General features: G+C 41.7%; 1 protein-coding gene across 1 annotated transcript in view; it reads right to left on the bottom strand.

The window, feature by feature from the left end:
- Positions 1-8: 8 nt before the first annotated feature.
- Positions 9-23612, bottom strand: part of AMMECR1 (AMMECR nuclear protein 1) — a 125444-nt gene continuing 101840 nt past the window's right edge. The window contains exons 5-7 of the mRNA XM_081179333.1: positions 10025-10115; positions 8433-8529; positions 9-4426 (exon numbers count right to left, since the gene is read on the bottom strand). Of these exons, the coding sequence (XP_081035459.1) occupies positions 4312-4426; positions 8433-8529; positions 10025-10115 (303 nt within the window). The 3' untranslated portion in view covers positions 9-4311. The remainder of the gene's footprint in view (positions 4427-8432; positions 8530-10024; positions 10116-23612) is intronic.

Below are 23612 nucleotides of genomic sequence, written 5' to 3'. Positions count from 1 at the left end.
AGCAGTGATTATTTTCTTTTTCTGCTTATTTTTATTGGGTAAATGATTTAAAAGGTAATAACAATAGTGTTAAAACTACTACAATATCTTTCCACAGCCATTATCTCACAGATCCACAAATTACCTTCTAGATTTTTTTTTCCTTTTTCCTCATTTTTACCTTTAAGCCATACTTATAAAAATGCCCATTTTATTCAACAGTATCTTCACACTAATAGCAAATAAACATGGAAGGATCTAGTTTAAATGGTAGGAGGTTTGTGGTAATCTGTGATAATATTGTAATCAATAGTCAAGTTACTAAGGAAGGAAAAAAATAGGGGCCTTTAAGCTACTCCAGGCAGCTTTTCTTTTTTTGCCCATTTGTGTCACCTTGTTGCATTAAAGAACTCATTATGCTGGTGAACCATTAATTCTTGTAACATATAAAACACGAAAATAACTTAGAAACTAGATCCAATCTTTTGAAAAGAATCAACTTTGATATACAAAACAGTCATAAGTTGTTACAAAAGTTCTTTTGTTCTCAGTGCATTTGTGTACCAGCAAAGTTACTGGATCCAGAGCAAAAGGAAGGTATTTTTTTTTATTCATTTTTTTTAGTCTTCTTCTGAAACAGTAATAAAAAAAACAAGGAAAAAAACCATATCTTTGTATATAAAGAATAATCATTGCTGGTCTTAATAAATGTAACCAGAAACCCTTAAAATCTGAGAGGCACACTTCGGGTTTCTATATTATTTTATTTAAAACACAAAAAGTCACCAGTTTTATTTCATTGGAGGAGTCGCTTAGGCTCCTCGAAACTTAATTCAATTAACATCACTAGCAAAAAATCAGTTAAGAAACTGTACAAAAATAAAAAAAAGTTAACCCATTTCATCCTGCAGGGATTTTGGAAGGACTGGAAGGCAGGCTTTTTTATTATTTTTTTTAGGAGCAGCATTTAGGCTTGGCTGGAGGATTCTTTGGTTCGATCCAACACACAAGAGATGTAATCTACTCCAGGCAACAGTTTCAAGAACCTGCACAGTTGAAGACAAGTGAAAAGGTTGAGATACATACGCATCAGGGGGTGTGGTGTGGCCCGGTGCTTCCAGCTGACAATTGTGTTGCGGTTGGTGCAAAGCACCCCCCATCCCACCGGAGCCTGCTGCGGCCCCGGCGGGAAAGTGGCAACGATGCAAGACACATCACTGCACAAGACTCTTCCAGCTACTGGAACGGTGTATGTTGTGTGTGTGCAGCTCAGGGACGCAACTCTCCTTCAGCATAACCGGAGAGACTTGTTCTGGAACTGCCTCATACCACACGGGTGCAGGAAGCAAACTTTTAAAGCTAGAACAAAAGCGCCTTTTGGAATGAAATAAGGCAAAAGTAACTGATCAATGCTTGCCCAAAGCTCAGTGATCAATATTGACAGGAAGGTGAGAAATCTGTCTGGGATTTTCAAAATCAACACAAAATGCTCCAATTTCAATTTGCATATTTAGGAACAAACCACAAGGCATATTTCAAGCCTTGTTTTTTCCTTGATTTGTTTTCAGCAAACAGAGCTACTATGTTCCTGTGAAGTACATCATGTTTTGTACGAATAAACCTACAATTACATAAGAAACATAATCCTTTGTGTCGTTGGCACTTCCATGCTCAAGAGGTAAGTGCCAGGAAAAAAATGTCAGCAAGAAACAGATTCATCTATAAGTAAAAACAGAACATTTGCTGAAGCTTCTGTCTCACAACATGCCAAGCAAGAATTCTTCCTAAATGAACATATGCAAGATAGGCTCAGAAGGGTCTGGAGGTTTTTCATGTTCTTTTTTAAAGCACACCTTTCCAGTTTGTATAACCCTTTGAACTAGTTTTAATTTCCCAAGCAACAGCTACTGAAACATAGACAAATATGCATTGTGCATTACACTGTGTACAAAAAAGGAGACAAAATGATCCTTTTTCCTCCCCCAAGCCATGGTGGGAAGTATTGCTGACCTCGTCCTTCAAACCCTGCAGGATATTTTATTTAAATCAGTATTTCATTATTACACTGGTAAGAAATTCTGTATAACATCTGCATATATTGAGGATTTTTTTTCTCTAAAAAAATCTGATATGATTTCCGAGTCCGCATGACCAGTCACGTGACCTGCTCAAGGTTGATTAGCACCTTTAAATACACATATATTTATATATATATAATAGATCTTTTTAAAAAACTTCTAACAATGAGCTCACCCAGAAGCATGAGCTGTAATGAGATAACAGAGGAAAGATGGGATTGGGTGGCCATGGCTGATTTTTCAAATGTTTTGCAGCAGATAATATTTTTTTCAGCTTGTGCTCAAGTTTCCCTTTAAAGGGCAAGAATGAAAAAGTTGCATTCAGAAAGCCACTTGTTGATACCTGTTGTTTCAAGGTGAATCTGCTTTCCAACACCCAAATGGAAAGGGTCCCCACATAACTTCAACAGAAGCAATGGCCAGTTCTTTTCCTGACCTGCAATGTCTGCCAGACATCTGTTGGCTACTTGTGTTTTCAGGCCTTCTGCTCACTTAAAATTAAGGCATTAAAACAGAAAGTTAATATTTGGACATCAAATGCTGTGGATGAAGGAAATGACAGCATTCCCTGTGAGAACTTTCTCTGCTAGCTTCCCTGTTAATGTGAGAGCCACCCTCTGCTTGCCTCTCTGTACGTATGAGAATTAAGAGTACATTTGAGGATTCTTAACCAGCTGCTTGACATTTAATAGTGTTTGGTTTTGCTCACACTCATCTATCCTCCTATAGGTATGCATATGAACTCCACATCTAGTGAATGAAATATGCTGGGATTCCTGTGAAAATGTATTTGGCTCCTCCAAAATTTATTATTGTTATTTATTAAATTTATATCTCACTTTTCATCTTAAGATCACAGGGCTGTTTAGCAAAGAGCCTATCCCCTTGAATATACACTTCATCACTGTCCACGAGAGTTCTGTCAGTACATTAAATAAGGTGAGTCCCAAACTACTAACAGCTTCCAACTTCATGAACGCCTTTTCCCTGTCTCTCTTCCTCATTGCTAGAGTCTGATCAAGACAATAACTCTTTCAGCCCCTTTCACATAGGACAGAAAGACAGTCATTGCCACAGGACTGATCCCTCCGGCTCAGAACCATTCAGATGACTCATTAAATCCAAACACATTTTTCATATCCACCACCATGACTACTTAAAACAGTAATTGCGTTTGGTTGATTGTAACAAACTCCAGGCAACTGGAATATGTTGGGAAGAGAGAGAAGAAAACCGATTTCTGCTCTCGAACTAATTTCATTCCTCACCAACTCTCAATAGAGAAAGGAGTTCAATATAGCCATCTTTTCTCCAGTTTATCCCTATGCCCCCCCATTATTTTGATAACTTGCATCCTTGTCAAAGGCACTAATACCTAAATCCATTGACTTCCTTATACGACAGCTGCTACATGCCAACGGCTTCAGCACAAAAGCAGCTTCTATCCTTGAAGTCTTAGAATGGCATTTGTGCAAACAGTCACTCATGCACAAGCCACCTTGCTATACATGGGGCCTGTGAAGGCCTTGAGTCCCATGAGTAAAAAGGTGGCACACCGCCTTCCTAGATGTGCAGCAATTAATGCATTGGCCAATATAGCCTGAACTGGCTTTGCAATAAAATTCTTCCTATATGATCATTGTATACCACGCAAAAACCATAGCTGCCTTCTATTCATAATCAAGCAATTCATCTCAAAATCTGCCTCTCCTAGGATTATCAGAAGAATCTGAGGCTCACATATTTACTTACACGAAATCAAAACAAGTTTATAGGAACATTGAGGATTGTAGTTAGTCCTACTCAGGCCTCCTTCATAGTCTAAGTTTCTGACCTAAATCTTGTATATTTTGTTTTTATGAGCAGCTAATCATGCTTGTATTCTCTAATCCAAGCCCTTTAAGCATTATACTCTTTCCTTCCATCCACAGTCTTACAGAGAAACTTGACTGATATAATTCAATGTTAATGAAGTTAGAATTTTAAGGTTTTATATCAAAAGAATCCCAAAAGGTCTATATACTAGCCAAAGTAAGGATTTTGTAAAAAGAGAGTGAAGGGGCTCTTTGTAATGGTGTAGCGTTTCCATCCGTTGCCATGATGAACTTAACCTGCTGTGGAGAAGCGCCATCATGGCAACGGAAACTATCATCATAAAATTGTACAGTAATAGAGATAGCTAGACCAAGAGGGGGCGGGGTCTCCTGGGAAGAGGTCTGCAGAGAAGTCCAGGGACTGGTCATGCGGCTCAGTGTCAGGAATAATGGTTGTATGGTGGGAGGGGGTGCCCAATGCCATTCTGGAAGTGATGATGCTGACGGTGAGCAAGGTATTCTGTGTAGCTCATGGTCATCTTCTCACTGCGGTACCTACAGGGGCCGGGGATGGGGGCAGAGAGGGAGAAAAACGGAGACAGAAGGGTTTAAAGAAAAGGAGGAAATGTTCAGGATTTCCCAAAGCAATACATCAAGAAACAGACTTCTGACTGCAAAATATTCAGTGAGTAACACAATGCACACACATTGCAGTCTGCGTATAGAGGCCAGACACACATATGTCCGCACACAGGTTCCCCGCCCCTTTATGATCCATTATCCACCAATGACCTAGGACATGGGTAGGCAAACTGAGGCCCGGGGGCCGGATCTGGCCCAATCGCCTTCTAAGCACACGCACAGGACCTGTTTTATGTACTGCTAAGATTTAAAAAAGGGACGCGGGTGGCGCTGTGGGTTAAACCACAGAGCCTAGGACTTCCTGATCAAAAGGATGGCGGTTCAAATCCCTGCAACGGGGTGAGCTCCTGTTGCTTGGTCCCTGCTCCTGCCAACCTACCAGTTCGAAAGCACATCAAAGTGCAAGTAGATAAATAGGTACCGCTCCGGCGGGAAGGTAAACGGCTTTTTGTGCGCTGCTCTGGTTCACCAGAAGCGGCTTAGTCATGCTGGCCACATGATCTGAAAGCTGTACGCCAGCTCCCTCAGCCAATAAAGCAAGATGAGCGCCGAAACCCCAGAGTCGGCCACGACTGGACCTAATGGTCAGGGGTCCCTTTACCTTTATGATTTAAAAAGTGCAACTGTTGATATATCAGAATAAAATGAATCGCCAAAGAAGATGAAGTAGTGAGGCTAAATGGGAAGGGAGGTAAGACCCATGAGGACAAAAGCATTGTAAATTAAACCAGAAGTTCTACTAAGGATGAATGTGCATTTTGGTGTGGCTGCCAACACAGGATCTGGCCCATGGTCAGCAACACGCACTTATCTGGAATAGTTCTGGAATTGCCTTTAAAGGTAGTTTGATGTTTAATTACACAAACAGCACAGATCGGCAAACATTTAGCCATTAAAGAGAAAAAAAGGCAGAATTGTTCTGCTGTGTTTAAAGTTTCCCTTAAAAGCTAAACTGGCTTGAAATTGAAGCAGTTGCAATCCGGGTCTAATTAAGTCCACCCATTCGGCAATGGGTACAGGACTGGGGAAGTAGTGCCTAGTTAAAAGGACCATACATCTCCATCAAATTTGCAAAGATCAGGGATGTGGAACCTGTGGCCACCCAGATGTTTGACTCCCAACTCTCCTGAGCCTGAGTTAGAATGAGGCATGGTGGAATATCAGCTGCAGCCAGATCTGGATGGTCACAGGCTCTGGCATAGATCATAAGCTATAGGCTGACCCAAGTGCCAATACAGAGCTACAAGGGAAGCTGCTCTGCAAGAAATTGGTAAAATTAAGACCCCAGAACAATGGCCAAGTCCAATGATAGCTTTCAAGGGCTCAAAACTGATCCTAGATCTGTTCAGCACAAAAGCTGGTCCAGCCATGACACAGTGCTCTGATGTGAGGGCCAAAGCTTTTGACATTAAATGCATGAACTCATTCAATGTGCCTACTTTTAATCACTGTATGTGTCTATTCTTTATCATCAGTCATTTTAGTAATTGTATACTGTTTTGTGGTGTTTTACATTTTATGGTATATGCTGCCGTGCACCTCCATGTTGTATTGCATGAAATGGTGGTATACAAATACTTTCACAAACACACACACACACACACACACACACACAAACAAACATTTCCCAGTTAACAAAAGCAGCAGGGGATTTTCAGCAGGGGTGCAGCACAGGGAGAAAGGGTTAAGCCCCCTCTGCCGACAGCCTCAATCCTGCAGCTAATACAGTTATACATTTAATGTCACATTTGCTGACTTCCGGGTTGGCGCGATCGGGAAATGGCGGATTCCCTCCGAGCTCCGGAGGGAATCGGCTCAGCGGTGGATGGGTCTTTGCCGTGCCGGCGACACGGGGACCCTTAAAAACCGCAGGCGCGGAAGCCTGCGGACTGAAGACTCGGCGGGTGCCTTAAGCGCCCCCCCTGATTCGCAATGAGCCTTTTTAAAGGCTACGGAGGGGATACAGGGGACGGCGTGGCACTGAGAGTCGACCGCTACCGCCGCTGAGCGAAGCCGCGAGCCATAACCGGAGAGCGCTGACTTCCTTCCTTGAAATTCGGACTGAAAAAAGAACCCGTGAGTAATTTGGAACTGAACTTTAAAACTTTTACCTTTTGAATTTGAGACGACCGGGGGGTGTGCTAAAAGGAAGTCCCCACACCCCCCCTTGCAGACGATCCAGAGCAACGAAATAAGAACTAAGCTGGAGTGCCTACCCTGTAAAGGGTGAGTTTTAAAAAGACAGTAACTTCCAAGATTTAGAAAGGTAAATTTGAGCAGGAGAGTGGAGTGTTGGAAGAGTCTTTGTTTTGTGGTGAACAACCCTCCCTCCCGGGCCCGGGAGCGACCTGATTTGGAGCCTGTATAGAGGAGCAGAATTTGACAGCTGTCAAAAGCTGTCAAATGGACTATTAATAGTGAAAAAAAATTGCTGTTTAAGACCTCTCCGGATTAAAAGGAGTTACAATTGAACTAAAATCTTGAGAAACAAAGAAACAATAATAGGACAGAGGATTGTTGGAGAAAAGGTTACTCAGTAACCAGATTCCCTCTAGGGGGAATTCTGTGGAATTACAATGGCTGTGGGTGGAAAGATACTGAGAGAAATTGAAAGAATGTTCTCACTGGTGGGAACCCTACAGGAGCAGACTACAGCTATGAGTAAACAATTGACGACCTTGGATTTGGAAACAAGTAGTTCTGCTGAAAGTAATGAGGGCCTGAGTGAGAAAGAACCCACAGCTGAATTTGAAACAATAAACAAAGAAGAGGAGAAGACAAAACAAGAAAGAGAACAAGTTATCTGGGAAAGTACTAACCAGAAGCCGGCATCTGGAGAACACAAGCAAGGAGACTATTGGATTAAATCCACTCTAAGCCTACGAAAGATACAGAAGATGAAAGTGGAGGCCCTGGGACTTTATGGAATTCAGGAGCTCGAAATAAAGAAGTACAATTGGGGCCTCCACATAGACTTTGATTTTGACTATCAGCAAGACTTAGGCCTTGTGGAAATTCCTCAGCAGTTGCCTTTAAATATGGGAAGAGACTATGGACTGACTGGATTGATTGTTAAGGAAATCTTTCGAGACTCGATGATAGACAAAAAGGACTACCAACAAAACCGGCGGAGAGGGACTAAAAGAGAATTGAGAGCCTCGGATATCCGGAATCCAGGCTAAAAACTGTTAATTTGGACATGTCTTGGGAAAGGACGCAAAGCGGGGAGGGGAGGGAGGGAAGTATTAAATTTAAACAACACTCAAGACCAGGGGGTTTAGTTTTAAGAAAATTATGTAAGAAAAAATGAGAAATTGAGGGAAGAGAATTGGGGTCCAACTTAGGGAAAATTTATTTTTGTTTTTTATAAAAGGACTAATATTAAGATGGAAGAAATGCCAACTTGCTGACATAAGTTTGGGAATAGGGATGCAGGGGAGGGGGTGGGGGGAAGTCAAGGACTAGGGTTAGAAAATAAGATTTTCGGGAACTATTCATGTCTGTTGTTTTTTATGTTTGTTTTGGTGTGTTGTTTGTGTTTATATAAAATGTGAAAACCCAATAAAAATATTTTAAAAAAAATAATGTCACATTTGCTTTGGGCTAAGAGCCTGAAAGCAACTGCCTCAGCCTCTAAATGAAGAGCTTCAGGACTGCTGCTCTCTCATACTGCAATCTGTTCATCATTATAATCAATTCCTCTTTGCAAAGCTCTAATACCCTAATATGCCCAGACTCCTAGAATCCATTAGATCCAGATGCAGAAGAAAGGGGAGAATATTCTATTAAGCGTCATTATTAGATCTTTGCTGCCATTATCAGGAGAGATGCTGCAGGAAACAGCTCACTTTTTGCCAATAATAAAACTGGCGTGCCCATGAAATGCAGATTGTAAGCATAGAGAAAAATGGACTCCTACCTGGTCAGTTTTATTGTTTTCCTGAAATCATTTGTAATTGGAGCCTTGTAGCCTCCTTTTCTCAATAAGGAATCTATGGTCTGAATATGGTCCCATCCTGTTGAGAATCATCAGGGGAGGAAAATACTATTAGAATACAGAAACCAAAAGCCAAATTGCAAGGCATAACTAGTGAAGACATTGTGTAGACGCCAGGGCCAGGTCTAACCATGTAGCATGCAAATTCTCTCACCTAGAAAAATGCCCTTGCAAGAAGAAATCTGACCTATTTCTTCCTGTGAAGAAGAGTGGGAAGTCAGAAGGCACACACAATTCTGCTTTCTAGAGCTCATTTTTTAAACATTTGATGCTTTTAGTTTGTATACTTACCGGTACTTGTGATGTTTTATATGGAAGAGCAGCTTCATATAACTGTTTTAAATATGTATGTAATAAGCAAACAAGAAATTTGCTGCCATGTTTGCACTAAAAAACTACATGAAGTCATTTGCAATTGAAGTTTCTAATGGTAATATTGCATGTATGTTGGTTAAATTTTGGCCCCACAAAAGGTAAAACAGACACACACTCTCTTCAACTGCAGCATCTAAACAGGGCAAGGCTAGGGAACCCTCTGAGATGTTGTTGGGACTCCAACTCCCATCAGCCCCAGCCAGCCTGGCCAAATGGTGAGGGATGATGAGAGCTACAGTCCAACAGCTATCTGGAGGTCCACGGGACCTCCACCTACAAGCTACAGTGCTGGACTACGTGGAGACCCAGGTTCACAACCTCAGCCAATTCTGAAGTTCATTGGGTGACCCTAAGTCATTGTCCACCCTTCTAAGACAGAGTTATTGCTGACAATAAATAGAGGGAGGGGATTATGTGTATCACCCTGAGATCCCTGGAGGAAGAACAGGATAAACATTTTGTAAAAAAAAAAATCAAAATCAGAAGCAGAACTATGTTCCTATTTCATGCTTATATTACAGGTGGGCAACTGATAATAGCCATGGCTTAGAAGTAACCTACTTAATAGTTCCTTAAGATGAACCCATAGTTCCTTAAGATGAACCCTATTTTACATCTCAGTACAAAATGGTGATCAGCAAATGCATAACTTACACTTTATCAAAGATGCTGTGCCATAGCAATGAACAAAATAACAATGTTATTTAATGAAGAACAATCTAACCACGAACAACTGTTTATCAACCTTTGCCCATTTTTAATGGTGACTGTGCAGTGGTGGTACTTGGTAGACTGTGCCAACCATCACTGTGTTTCAGAGAACATTGCAATGTATGGAAGGATTCCTAATAAAGGGACTTAGGGTTGTATGCAAGTAAGTAAGTTATAGACCCACTTAAATCAACTGATGTGGCTAACTGGTCTATTTGTTTCAGTGGGTCTACTCTGAGTGTGACTTAGTTGGACACAATCCTTTACTTTCTATTGATACATAAGTGGCATTTAAAGAAGAGTCATCCCTTACAATTAAAGTATCGCTCCATCATCTGACATCAGCGCAAGGTCAAATATTGCATTTTAAGTTCCTAGGTATGTTTAAATTCTTCACCAGAGCATATGAGATAAAGTGCAACAATGACCTTGCTCCTTTGCAACCTCCGGTAAGTAGGTGGCGGTGCGTTTTGATCCTTTTTCATTGATGAATTCTATTCTAATACCATGTACACCCACCTGAAAGAAATGGACAGCATTATTAGGACATTGAAAAAAAGAAAAATGAAAACAAAGAGATAGAAAGATAAATCTCAAAGAGTCAATTCTGCATTTTTTTAAAAAAGGTCATCCCAAGTCTTGACCTTGTTTGCTCTTCCAGGGTATTTTTTTAAAAGTCACATTTAGCCTCTCTTGAATGAGAAGCTGAGAAGAAAGAAACATATCCTTCACTTAGGATGCTATGGAATACGAATGACTCCATCAGCATCTCGTACTGAAGCCAATAAAAGGTCGGCAGAAGTTGAGTCCTACTGTCTCCTATGTGAGCACATCTGCTCCCACTCACTTCTCAAAAGTGATGGAGTGTTCTTGCTATACTCAACATATGATACATCTGCTGAAGTGACTGTCCATGTCCAGGTGAAGCAGCTATATTATAGCAGAGACTTACCAAAAGCAATAGGACTAACTCCATTTTAACAAATGGCCAACCAGCTTGGTGAAGTTCAACGGATCAAATAGCGTAATAATTAAAGGCTCTGAAAGGTGCCCTCTGAGTCCTTTTCATGGCAAAGCATCTCACTTATTCAAAGTGGCTTGAGAGATATCTAAATGCTTACGCAATCATAAGCCCCCAAACAGAGAACTACAGAACTGATACAAGCTAAGACTTCAATGGGGTGACACAAGAGACTTGCAATATTTTTTTACAGCTGCTTCAGAGAAGATAAGTGTAAAAGTCGATCCCACAGTCTCAAGGAAGTCACACTGAACCCTATTATATAACTATTTGTATTCCCTTTTTTAGAGTAGTCTTCATGTGGAAGTAATAGTTATGTCAAACTGAGATTACTGATAAATTGGCTGGGCATCAAAAGCCGTATTTTCATAAAAATTACACACAAACAGAAGTCTTCCCCATGCCTGCTTAGACTTGTGCACTGGAATACTGAGGCTCAAGGAGGCCCACCCAGTTAGCAGAGTCAGATATATTTCAGAATGCAATACAAAACCGATATTATTCTCACTTTCACATCATCATGGGAGAAGGAAGTAGCATTTGTGTTCATAACCCTTGAGAACTCTAACTTATAGTACACTAATATACACTGAACTTCCCAATACAAATTCATTTAAGAATAAGCAAAGACTAGTGCAAATGATTTCATGACAATTCATACATGCAAGCCAGCCATTTTATTCTCTGCACAAACCTAAGACTTCTAAGCTGGGACAGCCAAAGTTAGCGAAACAACAATTTGCAATGGAGATTTGCACTTGGCTCTGAAGTTAACTACAGCATCTCTGGGAAACGTGCCACGGAGAGGCAAAAGACAGGCAGGCTAACCAACCAGTTTTAAAAGGAGAGTCAGGTGTGACTATGCAAACTAACTAATTCCAAGACTGATGAAGGATTCAATTTAAAACTGATTTATGATCCAGTTTATTAGATACCTAATCAGAACTGCACAGGAGGAGCTAATCACCAATGGGACCTCCACTGTTTCCCCATTATATATTCACAGCCCCTAGGAAAAAATAATCATACCAACCCATCCAAGGATACAATTGTGCTAAAGACATGCCACTGCGCTTGGATACCTTAGCTTGCCTGGAAAGGTAGAAGAGTCCAAGAGCTGACATTTGGATGGTTGAAGAGGAGTAGAAGAAACCACTTGGGATGCAGATGGATGTTGCAGATCTTCACATACACTCCCTGCCTGACAAACCTACATCCATTTCCTCCCAGGAGGTTACAAATACCATACTTGTTGAAGCTGATGGGAGCTTGAGTCGAGCAACACCTGGAGGGTCGTAGGTTCCCATTCCCTGACCAAGAACTAAAGTTATGGTTTAGCATTATGTCAAAACATGACCTGTGAGTCCTTTCATCTTTCTAAGTCTTGTGGGACCAAGACTACTTATTCCTTCCTGTTTACTAAAATAACCATGAAAGCCTGGGTTCTGGGTGCCTTCTGAGATGGGGCAGAATTTGTTGGTTGTGGCATCTTAGCTATGGAATCCTCCCTTCCACCTAGTGCCAAATTTGGCATATTTTAGATGCCAGGTTAAATTGTTTGCACTCCCAGAGTTTTTAATGGTTTTTAGATTAGCACCTAGCATTTCCTGAAGGGATCACTACTGTGCTGTTTAATTGCAACTGTTTTAGTGAAAGGATAAGCATGTTTCAAAAGCAACCACCTGATCAGATCAAGGTTACTGTGGATTGGCTTTATTATATGCCCCAATTATTTGTAATCAGGGTTGGATAACAGTGCTATATCAATGCACAAGATGGAAGGCTGACACAATACAGTGGGGGTGTAATAGAGGATTCTTCTGGAAATCAGTATATAAACACTAATGCCATGTGAAAAATCAAGATTGAAGGCATAGCTAAAGTTGAGCATGGAAGAAATAAACAGCTCCTGCTCACAAATATGGATTATTATTATGAACCCTTTCTGAAGTAATATTGGTGGTTTCCATGGAAAGATTTTTGAATGATTTATGCAGTGGTAGCATATGCACTGGAGACAGTAGGCTAGAACTTTTTAAAGCATTTTTAAAGGGAATGACATGTGGACTGGTAGCCAGAAAGGAGCTTATCTCTTACTTATGGACCCTTTCTAAACAGAAGGGCAAACTGTATGTCTGCAAGACAATTAGCAAACACTACCTACAACAGAAATGGCCCCATGTGAAATGGGAAGATCAAAAGTATCCAGAATCGCAGAATGTTTGTGACTTAGAAACATTAGGCTTTTTTTTTTTTTGGCTTTCTGTAGCACCGAGGTGCAATGCCTTGGGCTCTATGTGTGAAACCACCAGATGTTTATACATTTTCCTGTGAACCTTTCACCACCACTTTCTATCAGACACACATGGAAAATATAGAAATATTTTATCAAACATTGATTGGAACACACACCTGTTGCTCTGGATTCTGTGGAGAACGACCGGGAGAAACCGCTACATTTCAATCACAATTTTCGCATATCATATTCTCGGAGAATGCAGAAGAATTCACCCCCTCTGCTCCCCCCATAGGATAAGAAACAATGGATTTAAGCCACAAAACGCGAGAATAACCGTTTTGAAATATAATAGCATTTCAACTTTGGAATTAGGTGCCTTGGGACACAGTGGAATCTTTTGTCTTGAAGGCTTTCAAAACAAGACAAAAGATAGGAATTGCAAAGGACTGGGAACTGATCGACTAAGTTGAGAACTGGGTCCAGAGATGATAACCACCACTTTATTGGTAGCCTAACTAAGAATGGGTTCCAGGTGTCTAGGCAGACCATCTCATGGAAACTGGCAACGGTATAGGAAAGGACAAAATCCCATCTGATACTGTCAAGATATTGAGATGTTGTACCAGTTCTGTGCCCAAACTTTGGCTCAGTTCTTAAAACTTTAGTTGAGCAAGAAGCTTAGACTTTTGAAGTAAGATCTGGAATTATGAGAAAGCAGTTTTCTCTCTTTTAGCAAACTGTTAGCAGTTGCAAAATTATTGCACCTGTGCTATCTGGTACCAGCGTCTCAAGGCCGAAAGTGACCAGTCCGTTAATGGGGCAAACATTCTTCAACTGTGCTGTCATGAGTTCATCAAAGAGTTTTGGAAAGTTCCAGCTGAGAAGCAGGTTACTATGCTAGAGGGCATGAGACATTTCCTTAACATTACTCCTTTGTCCCCTATCTTGGTTCTGAACTTTCTGACTAAAACCTTAAGCCACACCTCTTTGAGGGGACAAAGAGTGTTTGTCATGTATCCAGTTTAGGCAAGGTTTTGTTATTTGTGTGCGTGTTTCCTAAACCCTTCCGTAACAAGGTTCATTAGGCATGGTTATTTAGGTAAGGCTTTGGTTCGAAAACCAGTGTCTTGGATCACTTTGGTCACATTCTGCTACTATGCATTTGGCTGACTTTGCCTGAGGCTTCAGGAAGCAGAGAGTGGTACTTTTCGCTCTTGCTCCTTGGGGACATCTGGTATGCAACTTGAGAATCTCCTGACTCAAACTGGGTGAATCAAAAAAGTGGGGGCAGTTTACTTCCTTTGAGGGTTTACCCTGGGGCTGAGAGTAACTTCTGCCTTCAACAGCCACAGACCTGGATTCTGGATCAGGCTTGGACTATGACCTGGGGGCAGGCAGCATATTGAAATCGAGAGGCCAAATTCCCTTGATCCTCAAACCCTTGACGGCTACCTTTCTATACTGGAATTTAAAAAATGCAAAAGCCAATAAAAACAGCATAACAAATAATGCAAATAGAATAAAACAACTGAGTACAATAAAGATTTGATAGCAGTGGTAGGCTAAAAGAAGTCTAAATGAAGTCTTGTTCTGAAAATGTCCCAGACTGTTTCCAAAGCCTGCCAAATGGTGTGCAGTCAAGGGACTTGTTATAACTCTCTTGGGAGACTACTTCACATCCTGGGTGCCAAAAACAGAAAAAAACCCCTCTCTTTTGTACCCACATCTGATAGCTGAAGTAGAATGCCATTCTACTTTCTAAGATGCCATGGTCCCAGATCATTTTCTGAGTCTGGAAATAAATTAGCAAACATTCAGGCTGGTAAAGGACCTGGCCCTAGACAGTAACCTGGTGACCATATTTTACACCAATTGAAGTTTCTGGGCTATCTTCAAGGACAATCCCATGCATAATGAATTACAGTAACCCAACCTAAAAACATGATTTGAGTATCAATGACTGAGCCCAGGTCTAACATTTCCAGGAAAGGCACTGCTGGCCTACAAGATGGTATTGGTAAAAGGCACATCTACACATTGTGATCCAAGACAAGGCAATAGTTGTTCAAATTGGATGATTTGAGCTATGGCTTTTGTAGAAAGGAATTAACTTCAACCATCTTAAGTGTTGTTTGGAACTTTGCTCTTCCTTAATGAGGCATTTATCATCTCAGTGACCTACACTCCAAACCTTGTCCTGGCAGATTTAAAAAGACAAGATGGGGACAGGTCAAAAGTAAACATGGTGGGTCTCAACTCTTCCAGAATCTTGTCCATGTATTAGATTGTACCAACTGAAAAGTATCCATAGGAAACAGAGTAGGCAGAGTCCTAGAGTCATAGAAACTATTCTGCTATAACTATGGCATCTACATAAGGAGTGGATATTGTTAAGATTTGTTTTTTGCCACCAACACAGTCACAGAATAGGCTCTTACCTGTGTATGGTCGGATTTGGCCCAAGTCTTTCGTCACTTATGCTCTAGTCATCATCCTTCTCATTTCACTGAACCCACTCCTCAGAAAACCAAGGAGATGGTCCAACTCTACAAGACAGGAGAGGACGTATGGTTGCAATTATGTTGACAGCCTATGTTACTTCCAAATTCTAGAGATCAACCAGGGCATTGATTGGGCAGTTAATCATATTAGTCAGAAAAATCTCCAGGAGACACCAGGAGAGCATTGAGATCCATAATTCTCAGGGAGTGGATCATCCTAAAAGGTTCCCCCACCCCTCTAGAAGTTAGAGGCTGCTTCAAATCTAAACCTCATCAGATGAGACATCCAGCACAAATGCAGCTGTAACAATGACATCTATTACCTCCCATTGGATCTGATAAATAATTTTGTTAAGCTGAGTCTAGTAAAGGTGGGATCAAAGACTCAAATGGACCAACCACCACTACAGCAGTAAGAAGAGATCATTGATCTCTTATCCACAAGGATTTCAAACACACGATAAATGGATGCAGAAAATGTAACTAGATTTAAAAAAACCTAATTACTTCCAGCATCTACCATCAATGAGCTAAATCAAAAGGAAATTTGACAGGCCCAGATAATGAAACTTCATACGAGAAATTAATTCTCAGAAGTCACTCAACGGGGCAAGCCAGTTCTGATACTGTTTTTCTTTCTGATGACAGCTTTGGAAGAGTTTTACAGGTACACACAGCTCTTGAGCTTGCTGCAACAGGAATCCAGTTCATAGCAAATACACTGAAAGAAATACGGTAATCACATCTACTCTTATGAGTTTCACTATACGCACATCCATCCATCTATCTATCTATCCCTTCCTAAAGCCGTATCAGGGATGGAAAAATATTTTGAACCATACCCTGCCTGAAAGTGGCAGCTTTAAAGTATGAGTATTGCAGTGGAGATTCATAACACAACTGAGAACCTTAAATCTGGTGCCCTCCAGGTGTTTTTGTATTACAACTCCAATAAGCCCCAGCCAACACAATTGTAGTGTAAAACTCCTGGAGGGCTTCAACAGAGGAACAACTAAACCTAAAGAAACCTAAAGATTTTGTTATTCCCTTCAATTTGCCTATTCTGCAATTTTGACTTTCTGTGTGGGGCTTGGGAATGACACTGTAATCATCAGCATGACTGCAAGAGGACTAAAAAAATCTGAAGAATAACAAGATGAACAAAAGTTACAATATGAAGAAGTTTCTTTATTGTTTAGGACTGGAACAAGCCTAATACCAGACACTGATCACCCAGTTCCTGTCTACTATAATCCCTCCATCACCATTTGCATGAAATTGGTAACTGCCATATGCCTGCATTCTCTACGTAAGTGGTGTTTCAGGTTCAGTAAGACCACTGGTTTACTAACCAGGCCATTATTTTGTAGTCTCCTTCCATAACTTCTCTAGCATATGCAGAGAACTTGGGGGAAGAGAGAGCTGTATGCCCTTGTGTTGGGCTTTTGAAGGAGATATAACCTGCACTTTGCTGTGGCTTCCTTCTGCAAAAAAACTCCTCCCCTTACCTCCCCACAATTGTCCATGGTGGAAAGGGAAGGTGGGTATCCGCCCATAATCTGGGCTTTTGCAGAGAATTTTAACAAAACCACCATTGGAAAGTAGTCCTGCACCCTTTTCTCCTTCCTTAAGTTTTCCATGGAAAAAAGGGAGGTAGTTTCACTCAAACAAGCAGGACAGCAATGTGGACAGAGCAAAATTTGCTCTCTGTCTTTGGTGAGAATTCTGCCTAGCTCCATCTTGGCCTCTGGCTCTTGTGGCAGAATGTTCTGGCTTTTATGGAGAAAGAGAGACAATTTATCCAGTCTTCCTGCATGCATGTTTGGCATTCTTCTTGGGCACAGCTGTGCTACCCTGATCTCAAAAGGGCTTCCTGGCTCTCTCATTGCCACACTTGCACAAACTGCAATTTACATCCTGCAGTCTCTCTTCACCAAGAGAATGTTGACATGATCTGGGAGTCATCAACCCTACAACATGCTTTCTTTCTTTCTTCCCTCCCTCCCTCCCTCTTCTATTTCTCCTTCCCTCCTACACCTCCACTTTGAAATATGTTAAATCCTCCTGCATTTTTTAATAAAAGAAAATAATCTCCCTTCTCGTTTCTTCTTCCTCCAACTACAGTTCTCTGCTCCTAGCTCTAAATTCTGTGTTCTTGGGAGCACATGTGCAATGGTGCTTCACAAAGAATGAGAGAACAAGTACCTGTTGCAAAGGTCGTATAATCTAGAAATCAATCATGAGACAACAGAACAAGGCTATGTGATTAGTACAATTGCATAAGCCTAGGCTTAGTTTACAGGGAATTGTGTCAATTACTTCATGGAAGAGGCTGATTTTGAAGAGGGATTTTAAAGTGAAAAAAGAGAAAGGGAGAGAGAGGGACATTTTGGAGTTAGTTCCAGACAATAGAAGGGAGGTAGGACTCTTTTGTGGGAGCCAGAGGCCTTCAAGCAGTCAAGGTGGTAGAACTGAATGAACAAAGGCAGGAATATGTTGGCATATTAAGAGCAGGTTTGGGGCGGCAGTGCCAGAGAGAGCTTTAAAGGCCACATCAAGAAATGTGTGCAGGATCCAAGAGAAGACAAGAATCCAGTAAAGGTATTTAAAGAGAGACAAAATCAAACCTTGATTTGAATCCAATGAATGTCAGTGCACTGATCCTGATTGGATCACTAGATTAACAAATTTAAGTTGCTTTAAGTGATCTGAAGGAAAGGCTGAATGAAAATGTAAGCTATCATTCCTTCTCTCTCCTGTTTCATGTCTCCTTTGTTCCTCTCATGTCCCCCCTTAAGGCAGATGCTCCTAGCTGTCATCTATGACTCCTAAAGCTGTCAGCATATGACAGCTGCCACACCCTGAAAACGGCTTCGACTGGCTGGCTAAATGAGGTGAGGGGAGCCAATGATTCTCAAACCCTTGATATGTTAGGGACTTCCCATGCACATGAATAAAGGCTCCTGCAGATTGAGCAGCTGAGACCAATAGTGGGACCAATGGTCAAGAAGGCAGTTCCTGCACATGCTGTGAAGGAAAGTGAGGGGCAGATGGGGCTCATCCACCTAGAAAGCTAGCCCTTCTGAGAGAAGAAAAACTCTGGTCCTAAACTTCTGCTGCCCTGTGGGATATCTCTAGGAGAAGAAAAAGCTATACAAATCTGGAGTAGAATCCCTAAGACAGTTGGATGGTGGCTTGTATGCCACCTTCCAGCAACACCTTCAGCCAAGCTGGTGCCAAATGTACTGCTTTGCTTTCCTTTGGACCACATCAGTGAGGCTGAGAGCGGGGTCTTATCATCTAGGCAGCCCAAATACTCTTTATTCTGGGAAGGGACTAGCTGTGGTCGAGGAAAGAAGGTACTAGGAATGTCACTAGAGGAAAGGAAATTTCAAGAACTAGGGTAAGGAGATGAGAACAGTTGTCCTATATGTCTGTTGCTGTGATAATAGTAGGGTCAGACCCATTATTGGCATACAGTTCAGATGTTAGGAAACTGCTTTGCATGGAGTAGCCCGAATGTTTCCAGGACCAAGATGTGAGGAAGAAGAAGTGTTTGGCCCTGCACATCCAAAGATTTAGCACATGTAAAAGGGAGCCATAGGAAGCAATCTAATAACAAGCAGGAGCATTGGTCCATCTAGTTCAGTCCTGTCTATAGAGTAGGATCGCATCTTGCATGGAGGTTATGTTCTTTGGGGTAGCATGTAAAGCCAAAATTGCAAATAGTCCAAACAACTCCTTGGAACCACCCCTGTATGAGCAATCTTATCTTCCAGAGCTGGCATGAGATGTTGAGGGCCATCAGAGATCTTGCGAGATCTTGCGAAGGCCTCCAGAGCCCATGAGAGAGTTTTCTGGAGCACAGTAAGCATGGCAGATAGAGCAGAAAGAGCTTTTAAGCTCTCTGCCTTCTGTGTGTTTGTGTGATTTCAGTTGGCTGGCTGCCAAGCGCATAAAGTTGAAATTGTGCAAGTTAAATCCACCTAGGTTGAGAGTTGATTATACTGACTGGCAATGGCTCTCCAAAGTTTTAGGCAGGAAATCTTTACCAGATCTACCTCAAGATGCCGGGGATCAATTTTTTGGACTGTCTGCATGCAAAACATGTATTCTGCCAGTGAGCTATGGTCCAGTGGCCAGCTGATCTCTTTACTTCTTCTTCCATGTGTCTGTGTCCCTGGGGCCAGTCAAACTGCTTTGATGAATAGTATGTTTGCATTTGAACCAACCCTTAGCTACTGGCATTTCTTTTACCCTACGTAATGCATCGGCTTTTTGTGTGTGAAGACACTGGCAAAATTTGTGGGGTAGGAAGCCCTTGCTCTGAGAGGCATGCAGTAACAACATGCCCAGTTTCCTGATAGCAGGAGCTGATGAGCAGGGTGAGTCCCACAAAGCCATGCCAGGGAAGAATGAATGGGGCAAATGAAAATGCCTGTATTTGTACACTGTGGTCCCAAGTGACTCTTCTGGCAAATAGCTGGAAAAACATGCAAATTATACTTGAACAACAGGTAGAACGGCAGCAATTTGGTGGGGGGGGGGGAGATACAACATATGGGAGATAATGACAGCCAATTCACTCATTACCCACTGAAGAGGTATGTATTTCTCAAGGGAAAATATTAAACTATCCAGTGGGGGGGGGATCCTTTGTCTGCCTGCACCCAAGTGCAGATGCATCCCTGAGTCACATCCTTAGCTTCACTTGCCATAAAAAGCACCACATTCAACCATCTAAGCACCTGAAATTTAGAAGTAGTTTCGCACCTGTCAGCTATTTGTTGTATTAGCTCCCACAATATCATTAACAGCATACCTACAGAAGAAAGGTCTCCTTTCAGGAGGACCTGGAAATGAGCAGTTATGCCAGATGGAAGACCTGCATTCTCTCTTAAGGTCATATTCTAGCCATCTTGAAATGACCTTTGGCCATTCACATTGCATAACTGCATCTTCCTTAAAAGAAACATGGATGATCTACGCTCTCTCACTTTCAGAGGAGAATAATTCTTTTAAGGTCCTATATTTCAATAAAATTAATTCTCTCTCAAAGGATGCTACCATCTTGCTTAAAAGGGGGGGGGGGAGAGAGAGACACACCTCAGGTCTGAGAACCAAATGCTGCCCTCCACACTTCCTTGTCCAGCCATTAGGCTACTCCTAAGGTCATGCCCTCTTTCTCTGGCCACTTTCTCACTTCCTCCTCACCCTCCTTGAGAGCCTTGCCTGGCTTAAATGTTTCTTGTTTGCCTGCACGGAAAAGTGTGCAAGTGGGACCTCTCCTTCCCTTATCAAACATTTGTATGACTGGAATGTAGCCCACTGCACAAAGATAGATGTCACAAACATTGCCCTACCTACTTTGTCTGTGCTGCTGTCCACCACTAGCATGCTGTTTCCAGAAAGTTGCCCATGAGACAATACAACCCTCAGACTGAAATGGTTTTTCACCATTGCCTACAATGATATAGGAGACCACAGCCTAAAGGATAATAGGAAATAAAGGGGGGAAGGCACCCCAAGTCCCACTGAACAATTAGTTTCCATTGTGAAGACCCTTCAAATAAATGCCAAGATTTTGAAAACACATTAAAAAACCAGCTAGCCACTTCTGCTGTCCCTACTCTCTGACATTTAAGTACTGATTGCCAATCTTCCTGGAAATCCGTTCCTTCTTTCTCCCAACTGTTGCAATTTAGAATGAGTACCTAACCAAGCAAAGGTTAAGTACATTATGTGGCACCTCTAAGTGGTAATGAATGAGTGGTTACTTTTGTTGATGCTGAATGGTATCTATAAGAATATAAGAAAAGCCCTGCTGTATTAGACCAAAGGCCCATCTGGTCCAGCATTCTGTTCTCAAAGTGCCCAATCAAATGCCTATTGAAAGCCTGCAAGCAGGGCAAGAGTGCAACAGCAGTACCCCCAACAACTGGCATTTGGAGGCATAATGCCTCAGGTGCTGGAGGATGAACATAGCCATATTCCTTTATGATTTCTTTTAAATGGTGGAATGATGCAGCGTAAGGAAATCCAAATGCTCTTAACCTTGTGTTTTTCTTTGTGAGGAAAGTATTGTAGTGGGGAAACACATGCGGAGAATAATCACCTGGTGGAAGAGGGTGGTTAAAACTTTCCCACAGCTGTTGGTTGCCTCCTGAAAAGGTTCTTCAGTGCCATTTTTATCCCACTGGCCTATCCTCCCCATCAGCTAAGCTCAGAGAATGGGAGCAAGTTGGGTGGGTGAAAATGGGGGTTTCAGAGAGAGCACTTCTAAGGGAGAAGGAATAATTTTCTGAGCACAGATTTGCCAAGGTAATGTGCAGTTCAGCCCTAAGTTCCCTGACTACCTGCCCCCTCCCCAACAAAACAGTAAGAATTCAGACAGTTTTCAGCACTTAAGAATGTAAAAAGAGCCCTGTTGGAGAAGGACAGTGGCCCATCTAGTCCAGCACCCTGTTCTCACAGTGGCCAACCAGATGCCCCCGTGGGAAGCCCACAAGTAGGACTTGAGCAGAACAGCACTCTCTCCTTCTGCAGTTTCCAGCCACTGGTTTTCTGAAGCATTACTACCTCTGACTGTGGAGGCAAAGTATAGCCATCATGGCTAGCAACCTAATAACCTCTCTCTTGTAGGAACCTCTCTAATTCTCTTTTAAAGCCATCCAAGTTGGTGGCCATCGCTGCCTCTTGTGGACTGCAGATCAAACTGGTCCAGTTCACACTTAACACTAAGCCAAACTATGGCTTAGCATGAATAAGCAAATGTGTGGGTCCAAGAGAGAAGAGGCCACTTTGCTCCTCCTCCAGCCCTGCTGTGAGCTAAGCCGCAGGTTTGCTCATGGTTCACCTCCCCAAACACATGAGTGGCAAGCTACAGAACAAACCTTTGACTACTGTTTGTGGTGTGTCGGCAGCCTAGGTTCAGACATAACACTAAGCGAAACAGCAGGACCCCAACATGTTTGCTTGTTCCATTAAGCCATATTTTGGCTTAGAGCTACATATGAACGAGGTCACCTGAAGGTTGTTGGGGGTTTCTTTTGTGTGTGTGCTACACAGTAATCCGTGAAACCCTATGGGACTTTGCTCTGCGGCCCATTGAAACCAGAAGACATTCCGCTACTTGATTATATTAATGGATAGACATTTGGCAATGTACTAGAATGAACTAGAGAGTCCAAACTTGACACTAAGAACTGGTCTTAATTGTGTATCCTTTTGCTTATTTAAATGCTAGCTTCAGAATGCAATAGCTGCTTTGAAGAGACCTAAAACCATATTGTGACTATTAGGAAACCTCATGTGCATCTTTAGAGAACTTAATGCTCTTCACAGAGTACTTTACTGTACTTTACTACATCGTTCACAGCTCAATTGCTCTAAAATGTTAGCTATCTGAACGTCACAACGGTAGTTTCTAAGCATACCCATATCCAGTTTTCTGCTACTAATTACTGTCATTGAAATTTTGTACATTTTTATCTGAGTGCAAAAATTAAATGAACTGCAGTTAATAGCAACAAGTTATTCACACGAAGCAGCCAACTGGCAGTCTGCGAAGTTGCATGCAAAGGATCATTATAGTTATTAATATCTGAAACCATGATACAACCAAGAACTCCATTTCTATTTTTGCAGCTTATAAAACAGCCAGTAGAATTTCTAGAGGGGAGAGGAACCTTTTCTCATTGTAGATACATCCACAAAGATCAGGCTGTGCCTGAATATTGACATTCAAGGGTGGTTTTGTTTTTTTGGTTTTGTTTTTTTAAAAAAACAAGAACAAAAAGGGGTATAAAGGCCCAGGCAAGCAGAAGCCCTTTCCATCTGTGAAGTGCATTCTCCTCCTCTTCCGCGTTGTATAAGTGACTCTGTCTAAGGCTAACCCTAAAGGTAATTTACAGCCTTATCAGTGAAAGCAACCATGGCAGATATTACACATTTTAAACCTGCATGACAGAGGGGAAAAAGAAACATTAATGGTCACTTAATCAGGAACACTCAAAACCCTACATTAGAACTCATCTGAGGCATATTAAAGCAAAATGCTGTAATTTTATGTAGCACTCTGCAATTACCACGAGGAGCCCATTATTGTTGCAAGTGACATGATTTTCAGAAATCTATCTAGGCACCCTATATAAATTGGCTGTTGCAATGAGGAGATGTAAAAAATGCTGAAAATGCTCTTGTCCTGCAAGCTTTCATGTTCTACAAAGAACCACATGCAGTTTTTAAATGGCAAA

Source organism: Podarcis bocagei (genome assembly GCF_964188305.1).
Source record: "Podarcis bocagei genome assembly, chromosome: Z".
NCBI lineage: Eukaryota > Metazoa > Chordata > Lepidosauria > Squamata > Lacertidae > Podarcis > Podarcis bocagei.
The sequence above is the reverse complement of the archived record's forward strand: the minus strand, read 5'-3'. Positions and strand labels throughout refer to the sequence as shown.